At 49.1% G+C, this 15,343-nt stretch overlaps 1 protein-coding gene across 4 annotated transcripts in view; it reads right to left on the reverse strand.

The window, feature by feature from the left end:
• The window catches only part of TGM2 (transglutaminase 2), a 73,010-nt gene extending 60,722 nt beyond the window's left edge, over positions 1-12,288 (reverse strand). The window contains exons 1-2 of one of the 4 annotated variants that reach the window (XM_081323746.1): positions 12,167-12,288; positions 3,789-3,968 (exon numbers count right to left, since the gene is read on the reverse strand). In XM_081323746.1, coding sequence (XP_081179872.1) covers positions 3,789-3,968; positions 12,167-12,176 — 190 coding nt within the window. In that variant the 5' untranslated portion in view covers positions 12,177-12,288. Of the gene's footprint in view, positions 1-3,788; positions 3,969-6,059; positions 6,575-7,439; positions 7,620-12,166 lie in introns of those variants that run through there. The other 3 variants (XM_081323747.1, XM_081323748.1, XM_081323749.1) reach the window with 3 other exon arrangements.
• Between the last annotated feature and the right edge of the window lie 3,055 nt (positions 12,289-15,343).

Consider the following 15,343-nt stretch of genomic DNA (forward strand, 5'->3'; position numbering starts at 1 on the left):
AAAGCGCCCGAAGGCTGGACAAGAAGCAACGGATAGAAACTAATGAAGGAGAGAAGCAACCTGGGACTAAGGAGGAATTTCCTGACAGTGAGGACAATTAACCAGTGGAACCGCTTGCCACCAGACGTTGTGGGTGCTCCAACACTGGAGGCTTTAAAGAAAAGACTGGACAGCCATTTCTCTGAAATGATGTAGGGTTCCCTGCCTGAGCAGGGGGTTGGACTAGGTGACCTCCAAGGTCCCTTCCAACTCTGTTCTGTTCTCCAAAGCACCAGAAGGCCAGACAAGAAGGAACAGATGGAAACTCATCAAGGAGAGAAGAAGCAACCTGGAACCAAGGAGAAACTTCCTTACAGTGGGAACAATTAACCAGTGGAACTACCAACCACCAGAAGCTGTGAATGCTCCAACACAGGAAGTTTTTAAGAAGAGACTGGACAGCCATTTGCCTGGAATGGTGTAGGGTTTCCTGCCTGAGCAGGGGGTTGGACTAGATGACCTCCAATAACAACTCTGTTATTCTATGTTCTACTGTTTGTTTCTGTATTGCAGATTTTCATGACTTTTTTTTTTAACTTGCCCTCCCACTGCAGTCATTCCTGTCTATGACTTCAAAGCAGAACCTCCCCAAGCTGCTGAGGACTTGTTCAAGGCTAACCTCTGGGTGGAAACAGACTCACAAGAGGCCCCGAACATCATTTCGCCATCAAATTGCAACCTTGGTTTTGGGAAGGGAGAAGGATCCCACCCAGTCAGGCAGGGAAGGAATGCAGAATAAGAGAATAACAGGAGTTGGAAGGGAACTTGGAGGTCTTCTACACCAACCCCCTGCTCAAGCAGAAGATCTCCCGTCACGAGGGGGCCTCGGCGCTCTCTGAGCTTGGGTGTTTTCTTGTAGACGTTTGATATTTGACGCTTGATGCCGTTACCTAGTTTGGGTCATGAAACGTCCGCAAGAAAACCACCCAGCTCAGAGAGCACCAAGGACACCACAGTCCTCCTCCTCCTCTCCACAAAACCCCCTCCCTTCTAGCACTGATGATGTTCCCTAGTTGGGTCATGAAACGTCTGCAAGGAAACCACCAAGCTCAGAGAGCACCAAGGACCCCGCAGTCTTCCTCCTCCTCCTCCTCCTCCTCCTCCTCCTCCTTCTCTCTGCAAAGCCCTCTCCCTTCTAGCAATGGAGATGTTCCCTACTTGGGTCATGAAACGTCCACAAGGAAACACCCAAGCTCAGAAAGCATCAAGGACCCCACTGTCTCATTCTCCTCCTCCTCCTCCTCCTCCTCTTCCTCCTCCTCCTCCTCCTCCTCCTCCTCCTCCTCCTCCTCCTCCTCCTCCTCCTCCCCGCAAACCCCACTCCCTTGTAGCACTGATGACGTAACAGAATTGAGGTCACGAAACATCTGCCAGAGAACCAGCCAGCTCCTTTCCCCTCATGCAAGCCCCCCTCAGGTCAGTCCTGAGCTACAAATATTCTCCTCGATTGGTTCAGCTCCAGCAGTGGACGACTTGAGGAGAGAAGACCCGGCAGTGCCCATCTTTGGTGGGCAGAAAAGCCCACCTGGCACAGAGCAGGCTGCTACAGAATTCCCCACCCCTTGGGGGCTACAGGGAGATTTTCCGAGGGAGCCGGCAAGTCAAAGGGGTCTGGCTTTGGGGGGTCATCCCTGGCCTGGTCCCTCAGGGAGGGCCAACACGGCGACCGCTTTGTTTGGGAACACAACGGAGCGAAGACTGTGGGAAAGGAGTGTCCCACAACTTCCTGCCTTTGTTTCCCTGCCTTGAACCCTTCTCTGCCCACAGGCTGCCTGGATGGAGGAGATAAATCCTGGGCCAAGGACCACGTGGACCCCTCCCCCCCACACACAAACACAGCCCACCCCACTCCGCAGCCTTCCTCCTCCCTTCCCACCCCACTGAGGAATGTGAGGATTCAGGCCGTGAACACCCGAGAGAGGTACAGAGGGGTAGGGAGGTTTCCTCTCCAATTCAGCTTCGTGCATTTATTTAACAGAATAACCGGATTGGAAGGGTCCTTGCAGCTGGGAAGAACGCTTGCAGGAACTGGGTATGTCCAGTCTAGAGAAAAAGAGGAGGGGGGGGGAGGAAACAGGATGGTAGCCTTCCAATATCTGAGGGTCCCTGTCACAGAGAGGAGGGGGCCAACCTATTTTCCCAAACGCCTGAAGGCCAGACAAGGAATAAATGGAAGGAAACTGATCAAGGAGAGATTCAAGATGGAAATTAGGAGGAATTTGCTGACAGTGAGAACCATCAAGCGATGGGACAGGAGTTGCCTTCAGATGTTGTGGGTGCTTCATCACTGGAGGCTTTCAAGAAGAGACTGGACAGCCATCTGTCAGAAATGGGGTAGGGTCTCCTGCTTGGGCAGGGGGCTGGACTAGATGACCTACAAGGTCCCTTCCAACTCTGTTATTGTATGCTATTCTAGTCCAACCCCCTGCTCAGGCAGGAAACCCTATTCCATTTCAGACAAATGGCTGTCCAGTCTCTTCTTCAAGACCTCCAGTGTTGGAGCAACCACAACTTCTGGTGGCAAGCAGTTCCACTGGTTAATTGTTCTCCCTGTCAGGAAATTCCTCCTTAGTTCCAGGTTGCTTCTCTCCTTGATGAGTTTCCATCCGTTGCTTCTTCTCCTGCTTTCAGGTGCTTTGGAGAATAGGTGGACCCCCCCCCCTCTTCTTTGGGGCAGCCCCCCAAATATTAGAAAATTACTATCATGTCTCCCCAAGTCCGTCTTGGGGATTAGCCAAACCCAATTCCACCAACTGTTCTTTATGCATTTTAGCCTCCCCTCATCAGCTCTGTTGTTCTTCTTTGCACTCTTTCCAGAGTCTCAACATCTTTTTCACGTCACGATAACTATAGCTGGGTGCAATATATTTATTGCACCATAACAAATATGGTATAATATTTATTTTTTATTTATTCAATTTGTACAGGATTCCAGGCCATTTGGTGGGGAGGTTTCATATGAAAGTGAATTCATTCATTCATTCATTCATTCATTCATTCATTCATTCATTCATTCTTCATTTTCAATTTCTACAGGGTTCCAGGCTGTTTGGTGAGCAGGCTTACTCTGAAAGTGCATTTTATTTATTGATTTTTATGTAAATATTCGTTGAATTTCTTTAGCCACACAACTCAAGCAAGCGACTCCGGGTGCCTTACTCTTCTCAAATTAAAACAAATTTCAAAAACGTTAATATAATAATCATCATCATCATCTACTAAATAAAATTTTCTCTGGAAAGAAGTGCTAGAGGCACTTTACAACCGTCAAGAAGCCTGCACTTTCCATCATAGGTCATGCTGTCGTTGAGGCACCTATGTGATGGGCTGGCGGTTGTTAAGAGAACACAGCCGCCGTTAAGCAAATGTGATGGTCCTTAAGTGAATACGGCAGTGTTAAGTGAGCATGACAGTCATTAAATGGCTCCACTCTCCAGAAAAGGAAGTTTGGGGTTGTTTGTGATCAGAAATAAGAGTTTTCGGCAAAAAAAAAAACCCACAAAAAAACTTGCCACCCATCAATAAAGCGATGTTGGCTGGGGGGATTCTGGGAGTTGAAGTCCACTCAAGGTTGGCCGAGGTTGAAGAATCACCCAGCTACACAAGGCGATCCAACACATTTCCTGTGGGCCTGTTTGCCCGTTCCTGCAAGGTGTGTGTCAGGCCACACCCCGCATCTGCAAGGCCGGCTGTGGATGATGGGAGTTGTGATCTATCCCCCCTCCTCCCCAGAGGCGGCCGAGGCTTACCTGTCTCCGTGATAAAGGTGAGCTTGTCCACGCCCTCTTGGTACGCTCTGCCCGCGAAGTGCAGGGTGATCCGGAACGGCCGTCCTCGGCGTACGAAGAGCCGATGGGAGCCCATTTCGGAGGTCTTGTGATCCTGGTTGTTCTCCTCGCATTTCAGCTCCCAGTCGTCTAACTGAAGATCTGCAAGAAGAAAAAAAATCAGATTTATTTATTTCATTTTTTTCCTGGCAGGACTTGCTCTTGCAAAAAAAAAAGGAGGAACGAATGAAGAGCCTGAAAAAGCCTTTAGATCACCAGCTGAGGCATCTCCTCTTCTGCGAGGACTTTGCGGCGTGTAATAACCCTCTACTTATGACAGCCTGCTTAGCGACCGTTTGAAGTTACGACGCACTGCCCATAAGCTTCTTGAGCATGTAAAGAAGCTAGAAACTGCACCTGCATCTGTTTTCAGCATCCTGTGGCTGTATGGTAGTTTTTATTATTATTAAATTTGTTTTACGTTTGTTAGAATATTTCTCCCAGAAATTGGTGTTTATATTTCCAGTTTCCGGCAAAAAATGCCCCATAGTGAACAATGGATTCACTTAACGTCCATTAATTTATAACTACCACAAAAAAGGTTATAAAATCAGGTTTGGTCATGTGGTGACTTGTTTTACGACCAGCATACGACCATAATCATATAGGGTTTCCTGCTTGAGCAGGGGGTTAGACTAGAAGACCTCCAAGGTCCCTTCCAACTGTGTTATTCTGTTGTTATTCTGTTAGTCATAAGTCAAGGACTGCCTGTACACAAACTGAGGCCAATTTAGTGGCACGGCTGTTTATGGAACGGTTAACTCAAAGGTTAATAACGATTTTCAAAATCATTTTGTTCAGCTTGCCGTAATGAGAGTTTGGAAGAGATATAAAGTAAGATTGACTCCTTATATTTCTTTATAGTGTCATCCGTAGACGTTTTTTAACAAGAGAAATTGTTGACACAAACTGGGTTGACCTATGTGGATTTATTGACTTGCACTCGAGGAGAATAACAGCGCTGGAAGGGACCTTGGAGGTCTTCTAGTCCAACCCCTTTCTCAAGCAGGGAACCCTATTCCAGCGGTGTCCAGTCTTGGAACTTTAAGACTTGAGGACTTCAACTCCCAGAAATCTATGCTGGCGGGGGAATTCTGGGAGTTGAAGTCCACAAGTCTCAAAGTCGGATATACCATTCCAGACAAATGGCTCTCCAGTCTCTTCTTGAAGACCTCCGGTGACGGAGCCCCCCACCACTTCTGGGGTCAAGCAATTCCACTGTTTAATAAATTAATTTTAACCTAAATTAAAAACTGGAGAAGAACTGGAAAGAGAAGGCCATATCCATCCACGCATTTTGCCCCGTGCAAATTGACAGATTTAAACCGGACGAGAAGAACTGTGGTTTTTAAATGAATGAGAAAAAGCGACTTGGAATTGGATTTATGTACTGGGGACGAATGTGTGACCGCTGAGATGTATAAATGGCCATGGAAAGGGAATACGGAGGTTGAACACGTCCACGATCGTTTGATTAAATGGGCAAAAAAAAATCGGAAATAACTTTATGCTTGACCAAGGGGAGAATATGGGGAGTGAAGGACTGAATTATAATTTGAAAGAGGAGTTTTATAAGGTGAGGTGTCGTTGCTATTTAACCCCTGACAGATTGTGAAAGATGTATAAAGAGGAGGGGTCCAGCATAGGTTGGAAAGAATAGAATAGAACGGAACGGAACAGAACAGAACAGAACAGAACAGAATAGCACACTCTTCCTCTCTGCTTTTCTTTCTCTCTCTTTCCCTTTCTCTCTTCTCTCTTTCTCTCCTGCATTGTAAGACATAGGATCAAGGATGAGTCAGAACCCTAAAACTAGAAGGGATTTGGAGGTCATCTAGTCTAATCCCCCGAGGAGGGTAGGAACTCAAGCCCAAATGTCCCAGACAAATGGCTGTCCAGCCTCTGCTTGAACCCACCCATCCGTCTGATTCATGGATTCTGCTCAGATGAGTAACAATCCTACGACTGGGAGGTAGCCTCGGTCCCTAGAAAGAGTTCAGAGAAGAGCAATAAAGACTCAGTAGTACGATGAATGGCTAAGGAAACTAGATAGGTTTAACTCAATGAAGAAAGGACTAGGGGGCATATGATAGCAGAGTTCCAATATTTGAGGGGCTGCCCCAAATAAGAGGGGGTCCACCTCTTCTCCAAAGCCCCTGAAGGCAGGACAAGAAGCCACGGATGGAAACTCACCAAGGAGAGAAGCAACCCGGAATTAAGGAGGAATTTCCTGACAGTCAGAACAATTAACCAGGGGAACAACCTGCCTCCAGAAGTTGTGGGTGCTCCATCACTGGAGGTTTTTAAGAAGAGACTGGACAGCCATTTGTCTGCAATGGTATAGGGTTTCCTGCCTGAGCAGGGGGTTGGACTAGATGACCTCCAAGGTACCTTACAACTTTATTATTATTATTAAGTAACAATGGTTGGAAACTCACCAAGGAGAGAAGCAACTCAGAATTAAGGAGGAATTTCCTGACACGGAAACAGCCGGCCACCAGAAGCTGAGAATGCTCCAACACTGGAAGTTTTTAAGAAGAGGCCGGACAGCCGCTTGCCCGAAATGCTACAGAGTTTTCTGCCTGAGCAGGGGGATGGACTAGAAGTCCTCTGAGGTCCCTTGCAGCTCTGTTATTCTGTTATTCAGTCTTCTGGGATCTAGCTTGTCCGGTCCAGAAACAATGGGTAGCCCCAGAGAGCAGCCTGGTCTGTACAAATTCCAATCTCTACGCGTGTTCAATTGTTAATTTGAAACATTTATTTTTAAAAAGCTGTGAAACACAGCTGGAGAACAAAAAGAAGAAAGGGAAAAAAAACAACAGGAGAGGCCGGCAGCTGAGGAAATGTAGTTTGGCCAAATGCCCTGATTTTGTTCCATGTAAATGGGGATTGTTTAGACCAGGGGTCTTCAAGCTTGGCCCTTTGATGACTTGTGGACTTCAACTCCCAGAATTCCCCAGCCAGCGTGCCTGGCTGAGGAATTCTGGGAGTTGGAAGTCCACAAGTCATCAAAGGGCCAAGTTTGAAGACCCCTGATATAGACTTTAGGAGGAGTGGACTTCAACTCCCAGAATTCCTCATCCAGCGTGCCTGGCTGAGGAATTCTGGGAGTTGAAGTCCACAAGTCATCAAAGGGCCAAGTTTGAAGTCCCCTGGTTTAAATCGATGTTTGTCAACCCGGGCAACTTTAAGACGGGTGGACCGCAACTCCCAGAATTCCCCAGCCGGCTGGGGAATTCTGGGAGTTGCGGTCCACCCGTCTTAATGTTGCCCAGGTTTGAAAGACACTGTTTTAGATTGTCCAAACTGGGAACATTTCTACCCAAGTTGCAGAAAAATGATAAAGATGATCACCTGTGGGTCTCCCTGGGGCTCCTGCCGCCCCCCCCCGAGAAAGACCTTTAAGAGCCCCCTGTACAATGTCCACGGAGACCCTACCCCTCTCCCCACTTCCCTGCATTTTACCCAGGTACTCCCAAAACCATCAGCCACTTCCCACTCTTCCCTGTCGCTCATTACCCCACCACCCTCCACACAAGGAGCGTGGAACTTTTTTTTTCCCCCTGCCAAAACCTTTTCGACTTTTGTCCAAACGGATCACCGGCAGTTTCCAAGGTTCCGATAGGTCGAATCGGCAAGGCGACCCGGTCGAAACGGATCAACCAGCGAGCATCCTTAAAGGACAGGCCTTTGAAAGACCCCAGGCCAGGTGAGCAGGTGGATTTGGGCACCTTGCAAGCAGCCGCCCTCCCCCCCTTCCTTTGGCACAGGAGGCTGTGGGGCAAAGTCACCTGCCAAGGTGGGGAGGGGCCAGCTGCTCTGCAGAGGCAGGTCCTGAGTCCCCGCCCTCTCCCCCCCCCCCCCCCCCCCCGTTCCCATCCCACAGCTTTTTCCAGTTTGTTAATGATTCTCTTGTTTAGGTTAGAAACCTGCTAAGCAAGGAAGGAAGGAAAGCTGTCCTGGGCACATTGGCACAGGGGGGGGGGGAAGGTTGGCACAAAGGAAACACTGACCCAGCCCTCCCTCCCTCCGTTATGCTTTCAGTTTCACCCCTTTCCAGGAGGCTAGGAAAGGGGGGGCTCCCTCCGTCCCTCCCTCCCTTTTCCTTCCTTCCTTCCTTCCTTCCCTCCTTCCTTCCTTCCTCCCTCCCTTTTCCTTCCTTCCTTCCTTCCTCCCTCCCTTTTCCTTCCTTCCTTCCTTCCTCCCTTTTCCTTCCTTCCCTCCTTCCTTCCTTCCTTTTCCTTCCTTCCTTCCTTCCTTCCTTCCTGCCTTCTTCCCTCCCTCCCTCCCTCTTTTCCTTCCTTCCTCCCTCCCTCCCTTTTCCTTCCTTCCTTCCTTCCTTCCTTCCTTCCTTCCTTCCTTCCTTCCTTCCTTCCTTCCTTCCTCCCTCCCTTTTCCTTCCTTCCTCCCTTCCTTCCTTCCTTCCTTCCTTCCTCCCTTTTCCTTCCTTCCTCCCTTCCTCCCTCCCTCCCTCCCTTTTCCTTCCTTCCTTCCTTCCTTCCTTCCTTCCTTCCTTCCTTCCTTCCTTCCTTCCTTCCTTCCTTTCTCCCTCCCCTCCCTCCCTCCCTCCCCATCTCTGGCTGGAAAATCTTCCTCCATCGTTCCCCCCCCCCCCCCCCGTCGGCATTGCCTGTCAAAAGGTCGCACAAGAGGATCCCATGATTCCCCCGGGACGCTGCGACCGTCATAAATACGAGTCAGTTGCCAAACGATGCCCTAATTCTGATCACCTGACCCTGGGGATACTGCAGCGGTCGTAAGTGTGAAAAACAGCCCTAGTCCCTTTTATCAGGGGCTGTTGTAACTTCGAACGGTCACTAAACAAGAAGAGCTACCTTTGGCCCAACGGGTGCACCTGAGGGGGGGGAGTTGGGGGCTCAGGGCTCCTGGACCTTCCGGCCCCAAATCCTTCCCTGGTCCTGCAAAGCCTTTTCTTGTGGCCTTCAACCCCCCCGCCCAGGCCGCCCCGGGTCCCCCGAAGGCTCAATCAACAGATGGACGCCGCCTAATCCTTGGATTGGGGCACCCACCGACCTCACAGCCTGGACCGCCCAGTGGGAGACACACGCACACATGGGCCGCCAGCACCCACACGCATGCACACACGGGCCACGAGCACCTACACGCATCCAGACACGGGCCACTACTGCCCTCACACATGCACACATGGGCCGCCAGCCCCCACGCGCATGCACACATGGGCCACTAGCACCAACATGCATGCACACATGGGCCGCTAGCACCCACGCGCATGCACAGATGGGCTGTTAGCACCACACGCATGCAGACACGGGCCACTGGCACCCACACACATGCACACACAGGACCCCAGCCCCCACGCGCATGCACACACGGGCCTCTAGCAGCCATGCGCATATACCCACAGGGAGCTAGTGCCCGCATGACACTAGCATAGGTGGGAGGGTGCGTGCACACATGCACTCACCATCCGTTAGCACGGCCCAATGGCCAACAGGCTACAGCCTGTATCAGGCCACGGCCCACAGGTTGGGGACCCCTGATCTATACCGTGCAGAGTCTTTTTTTCTGTTTTCTCCCTTCCTAAAGGGCAATTTATAGAAATTACTAAAGGAGTAAATTTGGGCTTGGCTGCCTCTTAACTGACGGCTAACTCGTAATTATTTCAGGCAGGGAAAGAGCTGGGTGGATGGCACCAACCGACTGGGGAGGAGAGACGCCCCTGCAAATTGTTTTCTGCCCAGATTTCGGAGTTCCACCTCGCTGGATCCGTTGCCCAAAATAGAACAGATGCACCCGGAGCCTTTCCTTTCTTGCATTTTTATTTTTAAATTATCCCCGAAGTCTCCCTGGCTTGCGCCTACTCCTTGTCAGCCAGCCAGACTCCTGAATCTACGCCAGGAAGCAAATTGCTCGAGTTGCAACAACTGTGTTTTTTGGGGGGGGGTTTTGAACGCTCTAACAAGTCGTAATGTGCTTCGGTGGGTCACAAAAAGAAAGGTTTTTTTGGAAATGAGAGAGAGCAGAATCGGAGGCCGAGGAGCCCGCCAGCTCCGGGCTGTGGCTGAAAGGGGTCGTGGCTGCAAGAAAAGATTTACGGAAGGTTTTTCCTTGCCAGATGTTCCTCCTGTCCAGGATCGGATTTGCAACGCAACCCTCAGGTGAGTAGGTTGCAAGGAAAGCAGCGGTGGATCCCAAGGAATCTGCCTGTTGCAGAGCGGTTGCAGGTTATTGTGGTTTTTGTGTTGAGGTTTTATCCTTGTAAGCCGCCCAGGGTTACCGCGAGGGAGCCGGGCAGGCATAAATCAGTAAGTCCTCTGACTTACGAACGCAACTGGGTCCAAAATTTCCATTCCATTCCAGTTGTTAAGTGAATTTTGCCCCATTTTGCCCCCTCTCCTGCCACAAAACTTTGATGAAAAAGTCAGGTTTAAGGAAACCAAACCTTTGGCCCTTTGGAGAACAAAAGAGGATGAATCTGCAAAGTGCCCGGGGCTGAAATGCAAATTGAAGGCTCGGTACAAGGAGTGCTCGTCTTACGACCGCACTTTTTGTCGCTAAGCGAGACATTCACTCAGCGGGTTTTGCCCCGCTTTAGGACCTTTCTTAAGCGAATCACTGCTGTTGTTAAGTTAGTACACGGTTGTTAAGTGAACCCAGGTCCCCTATGGATTTTCCTTCTTAGAAGGTTGCAAAAGGGGATCGCGTCAACCGTCGTAAGTACATGCCAGTTGCCAAGCAATTCGATCACGTGACCACAGGGATGCTATGACGGTCGTAAGTGTGAAAAACGCTCACAAGTCCCTTTCTTCAGTGCCGTCATAACTTTGAACGGCCACTAAACAAACCGTTGTAAGTCGAGGACTACCCGCGAAAGCCCTTAAACAAATAAATAAATCCACCCGTCGTGATTTATGTCTGAAAACCCTGCAAGTTCAGACTGGGGTTTTGAAATTAAACCGGGCAAATGCATTTTTGTGAAGGCCAGCTGTGCGAAGAGGCACAGATACCAGGCTGCCGGAAATAGCGAAATAAATATATACTTCATTTTACGACGTACGTCTCCCGTAATCCTATGGGAATAGGTGAGAGAAAGAGAGAGAGAGAGAGAGAGAGAGAGAGAGAGAGAGAGATGGGAGGTTTCTGAACAAAATAAATAAAATAAAATTATTCCAAGCTCAGTTCAAAGAATTGTTTACCGCCCAGAGTCCTTTGCCGAGGTGGCTATATAGAAATCAGATAAAGCAAATAAAGCAAAATGAAAATAAACATTTCTCCCTATACTCCTCATCCACGGCCACATATTCTTTTTCCTTATAAGCACAAATGACACAGACTCGGGTCATGCAGAAAAATCTCCAACGCCGTCAGCTCTGGCCAGACTTTAATTCTCCCCCAAAGCAGCTGGTTCTTTTGCAGTTCATTCCCTAACATTTTCTAAATAATGGAGCCTTAATCATCACTAATCATTCGATGTAGGTTCGAAAGCTTTAAGATACCCAGAGAACTTTAAGAGGCAGCGTGAAAGAAAACTTCTCTGGGCTTTGAACGTGCATTAACAAAATTTCCCTTTTGGACTCGTGCAAAGTTAGTTTTTAGAGGAACACAGGTTTCAATCAGAATAGAGCTGGGAGGGACCTTGGAGGTCTTCTAGTCCAGCCCCCTGCTCCAGCAGGAAACTGTGTACCATTTCAGACAAGTGACTGTCCAGTCTCTTCTTAAAAATCTCCAGTGATGGAGTGCCCACGATCTCTGGAGGCAAGCTGTTCCACTGGTTGATTGTCCACCCTGTCAGGAGGTTTCTCCTGAATTCCAGGTTGCTTCTCTCCTTGATTAGTTTCCATTATTTCTTGATCTACCTTCTTGTGCTTTGGAGAACAGCTTGACCCCCTCCTCTTATTTGTGGCAGCCCCTCAAATACTGGAATATTGCTATCGTGTCCCCTCACCCCCCACCCCAGTCCTACCTTCTTTTCTCTGGACTGGCCATTCCCAATTCCTGGAGCCGTTCTTCACATCTTCTAGTCTCCAGGTATTATTATTATTATTATTATTATTATTATTATTATTATTATTATTATTATTATTATTATTATTATTATTATTATTATTATTATTATTATTATTATTATTATTATTATTAATTTATTTGCAAAACTTTTTCAAACAAGTTTTTCCCCCCAAAAAACCCTCTTTAAAAAGTTTTTTTCCCCCTGGAGGGTTGAAAATCAGGGGGAAGCCCAGACTGCCCCTCCCCCCCCCCTCCGTGCCTGGGCCAGGACTTTGGAGTTACTTTTATTTATTATGTTTTCTTTCTTTTACCTTCTGCCATGGTGCCTGCAGAGACGCTTCCCTTCCGCTCCGCTCTCCCGCTGCCTGCCTTGGGCCAAGTGGCGGAGCTGCGTCGAGGTTGCCTCCGGAGCCAGGAGCCCTCTCCCTTTATAGCCAGCCCCTTCCCCTCCCCGCGGCTGGGTGGGTAGATCACCCAAGTCATCAGGAAAAGGAGAGCGACCGGGAGGGGGTGGGTGTGAATTGCAGGGGAGGGCGCTTTCCAGGAAAAAGGAAAGGCAGACTTAAAAGAAACGGAAAGAAAATGAGCAGTAACACCAAATTAGGCACCAGAGTAGGTGGTGAAGAGGGCATTTGAGCGACGGGCTGGGGGGTGGGTGGGATTCTGCCTGGAGAAAGAGCCCCCCCAGCTGGTTTGTCTTGGTCAGATCCTGGAATTTTCAGATATATTTTACATTTTATTTTTCCCATGTTGATAATAATGAATTTCTTATATTTTGTTGTTAGCTGCGAAGTCGTGTCCAACTCATCGCGACCCCATGGACAACGTTCCTCCAGGCCTTTCTGTCCTCTACCATCTTCTGGAGTCCATTTAAGCTCACGCCTCCTGATTCAGGGACTCCATCCAGCCACCTCATTCTCTGTCGTCCCCTTCTTCTATTGCCCTCAATCTTTCCCAGCATGAGGCTCTTCTCCAGTGAGTCCTTCCTTCTCATTAGGTGGCCAAAGGATTTGAGTTTGGTACAATATTGGTTATTGTTGTTAGTTGCGAAGTCGTGTCCGACCCATCACGACCCTATGGACAACGTTCCTCCAGGCCTTCCTGTCCTCTACCACCTTCTGGAGTCCATTTAAGCTCACGCCTCCTGCTTCAGGGACTCCATCCAGCCACCTCCTTCTCTGTCGTCCCCTTCTTCTCTTGCCCTCAATCTTTCCCAGCATGAGGCTCTTCTCCAGTGAGTCCTTCCTTCTCATTAGGTGGCCAATGCATTTGAGTTTCAGCTTCAGGATCTGGCCTTCTAAAGAGCAGTCAGGGTTGATCTCCTCTAGGACTGACCAGTTTGATCGCCTTGCAGTCCAAGGAACTCGCAGGAGTCTTCTCCAGCACCAGAGTTCAAAGGCCTCAATTCTTTGGCGCTCAGCCTTTCTTATGGTCCAGCTTTCACTGCTATACATTGCAATTTCTTATATAGTGGTTTTCAAAGTACTTACGGATTTTATTTTTCCCATACCATAAAAATGCGTGCCACCCCAGCTGTAAATCATGTCCCTCCAAATATAACAACCTTTTGTTTCTAAGAATTATCCATTCTTTTACCCATGTTAATACGGATGCTTGATAATATAAAAGACCCACTCTGGCAAACCAAAACCTCCATTTTCATCTTGATTCTAGCTTTCTTTCCTCGCCAATTAATGAATTTAAATCTTCAAAGAATTTTTTTCTCAAGTTTTATAGGTATGGTTCAACCATTCAACACTTCAGTTGGATTATTTAAAATAATTCAAGAATTATTTTAATGTTTGTCTGTCATTCACGTTTCATTTGGTCTGTCCTTTCTTCACTGCCTCCATTCCACCAGTTTTTTTGACATGAGTGTAACTTTTGCCCCGTGGTGAGTTTGCCACGAAGAGTTAACAATAACAATAACAACAACAACAAAAATAACAGAGTTGGAAGGGACCTTTTGAGGTCTTCTAGTCCAACCCCCCCTTCCCCCCCCAGCTCAGGCAGGAAACCTCAGTTGGCAGCTGTGAGTCGGTTATCCCAGACCTTGTTTTGGGGTGCTGGCAGGGCCACCATGTTCCCCCCACACACACCAGCTTTGTGGTCCTCCTTAAAAGTCCCCAGGCTGGGGGAAGTGACCCAAATTTACTTCCACGAAGGGATCTGGGCCCTTTCAAGGGTCCTTTGCTGCTTCGGTGAAATGAGCCTGAGCAGGGGGTTGGACTAGAAGACCTCCAAGGTCCCTTTCAACTCTGTTATTCTTTTCTATTCTATTGAAGGTACTCCCCCTCCTCTTGCACAGAGCAATTCAGAGGGGGGGGGCTCCAGCTGCTTCAGGCCAGGGCTGGGCACTCTGGGTAGGGGGAAAGGCTCTCCCAGCATCGGATCAGCCTTAAAGAACTTCGGGCGGCATCTTTCCTGTCAGACCAGCAATGCTGAAACTTCTCGGCTGGGCCATGCCACCATTTTGCTAGCTACACGCAGGGAAACTGAGGCAGGAGAAGGCAATGGATGAGGGGAAAAAAACAACAGGGCCAGGAAGTCTCGGGGGGGTGGGAGGGGGTCTTGAGAGCAGTCAGGGTTAGAGGGAGGGGGTTTCCAACGGTCACTCCGATCCTGCCAGTTTGGCGCTTCACTAGGAACCGGGTGGGTGACCCGTCTCGTGTGTCAGTTCAAGAGGGGCTAATGCCTCCTTAAGTAACACCAGCTGCCTGCAGGTTCGCGTCCCACCAGGCTCAAGGTTGACTCAGCCTTCCATCCTTCCGAGGTAGGTAAAATGAGGACCCAGATTGTTGGGGGCAATTAAGCTGACTTTGTAATAACGCCGCTTGGGGTGTGTGTGAAAGCCCTAATAAGCAGGCAGATACATAGAATGAAGGCTACTGCTAAGCTTGTAAGCCGCCCCGAGTCTTCGGAGAAGGGCGGGATATAAATGGAATTAAATAAAAAAGAACCTCTGCCAGAGGGTGGAAAGGAGAGCAGCTGGCCAGGCCTGACTGGGGGAAAACATCAGGAGAGCCCGTGAAACAATAGAGGTGGGACGTGCCGAGCTCCGATTCCAGCACGGAGAGCATGACTCAGAAACCACGGTGTGAAGCAGGCAAAGGGACTCTCTGAACTTGGCTTCCACAGCTGGGCCCTGCCTCCCCCCCCCCAGCTCCCGAGTGACATTCCCCCCCCACAAAAGGCAGAGGCAGAAAAACATGAAAGTTACTGCTCAAGTCCCAGCAGTGGCCACGGGCTCAGTCCGGCAAAGCTGGCTACTCCTGCGTGAATGTTGGCTTGTTGGCTTTTCCCAGAAGAGCCGGTGAAGCTCGAGAATCATTCTAGGTCAGGATTGAAGTCAGGGCTCCTTGGCTCTCTCTGTGAGGTGGGGGTTTTTCCTTGCAGACCTTTCATGACCCAACTAGGTAACGTCATCAATGCCAGAAGGGGATTGGGTATGTGGAGTGGAGGAGGAGGAGGAGGGAGCAGAAGGAGGA

The sequence above is a fragment of the Vipera berus genome (genome assembly GCF_964194415.1).
Source record: "Vipera berus genome assembly, chromosome: 3".
NCBI classification, from domain to species: Eukaryota; Metazoa; Chordata; class Lepidosauria; order Squamata; family Viperidae; genus Vipera; species Vipera berus.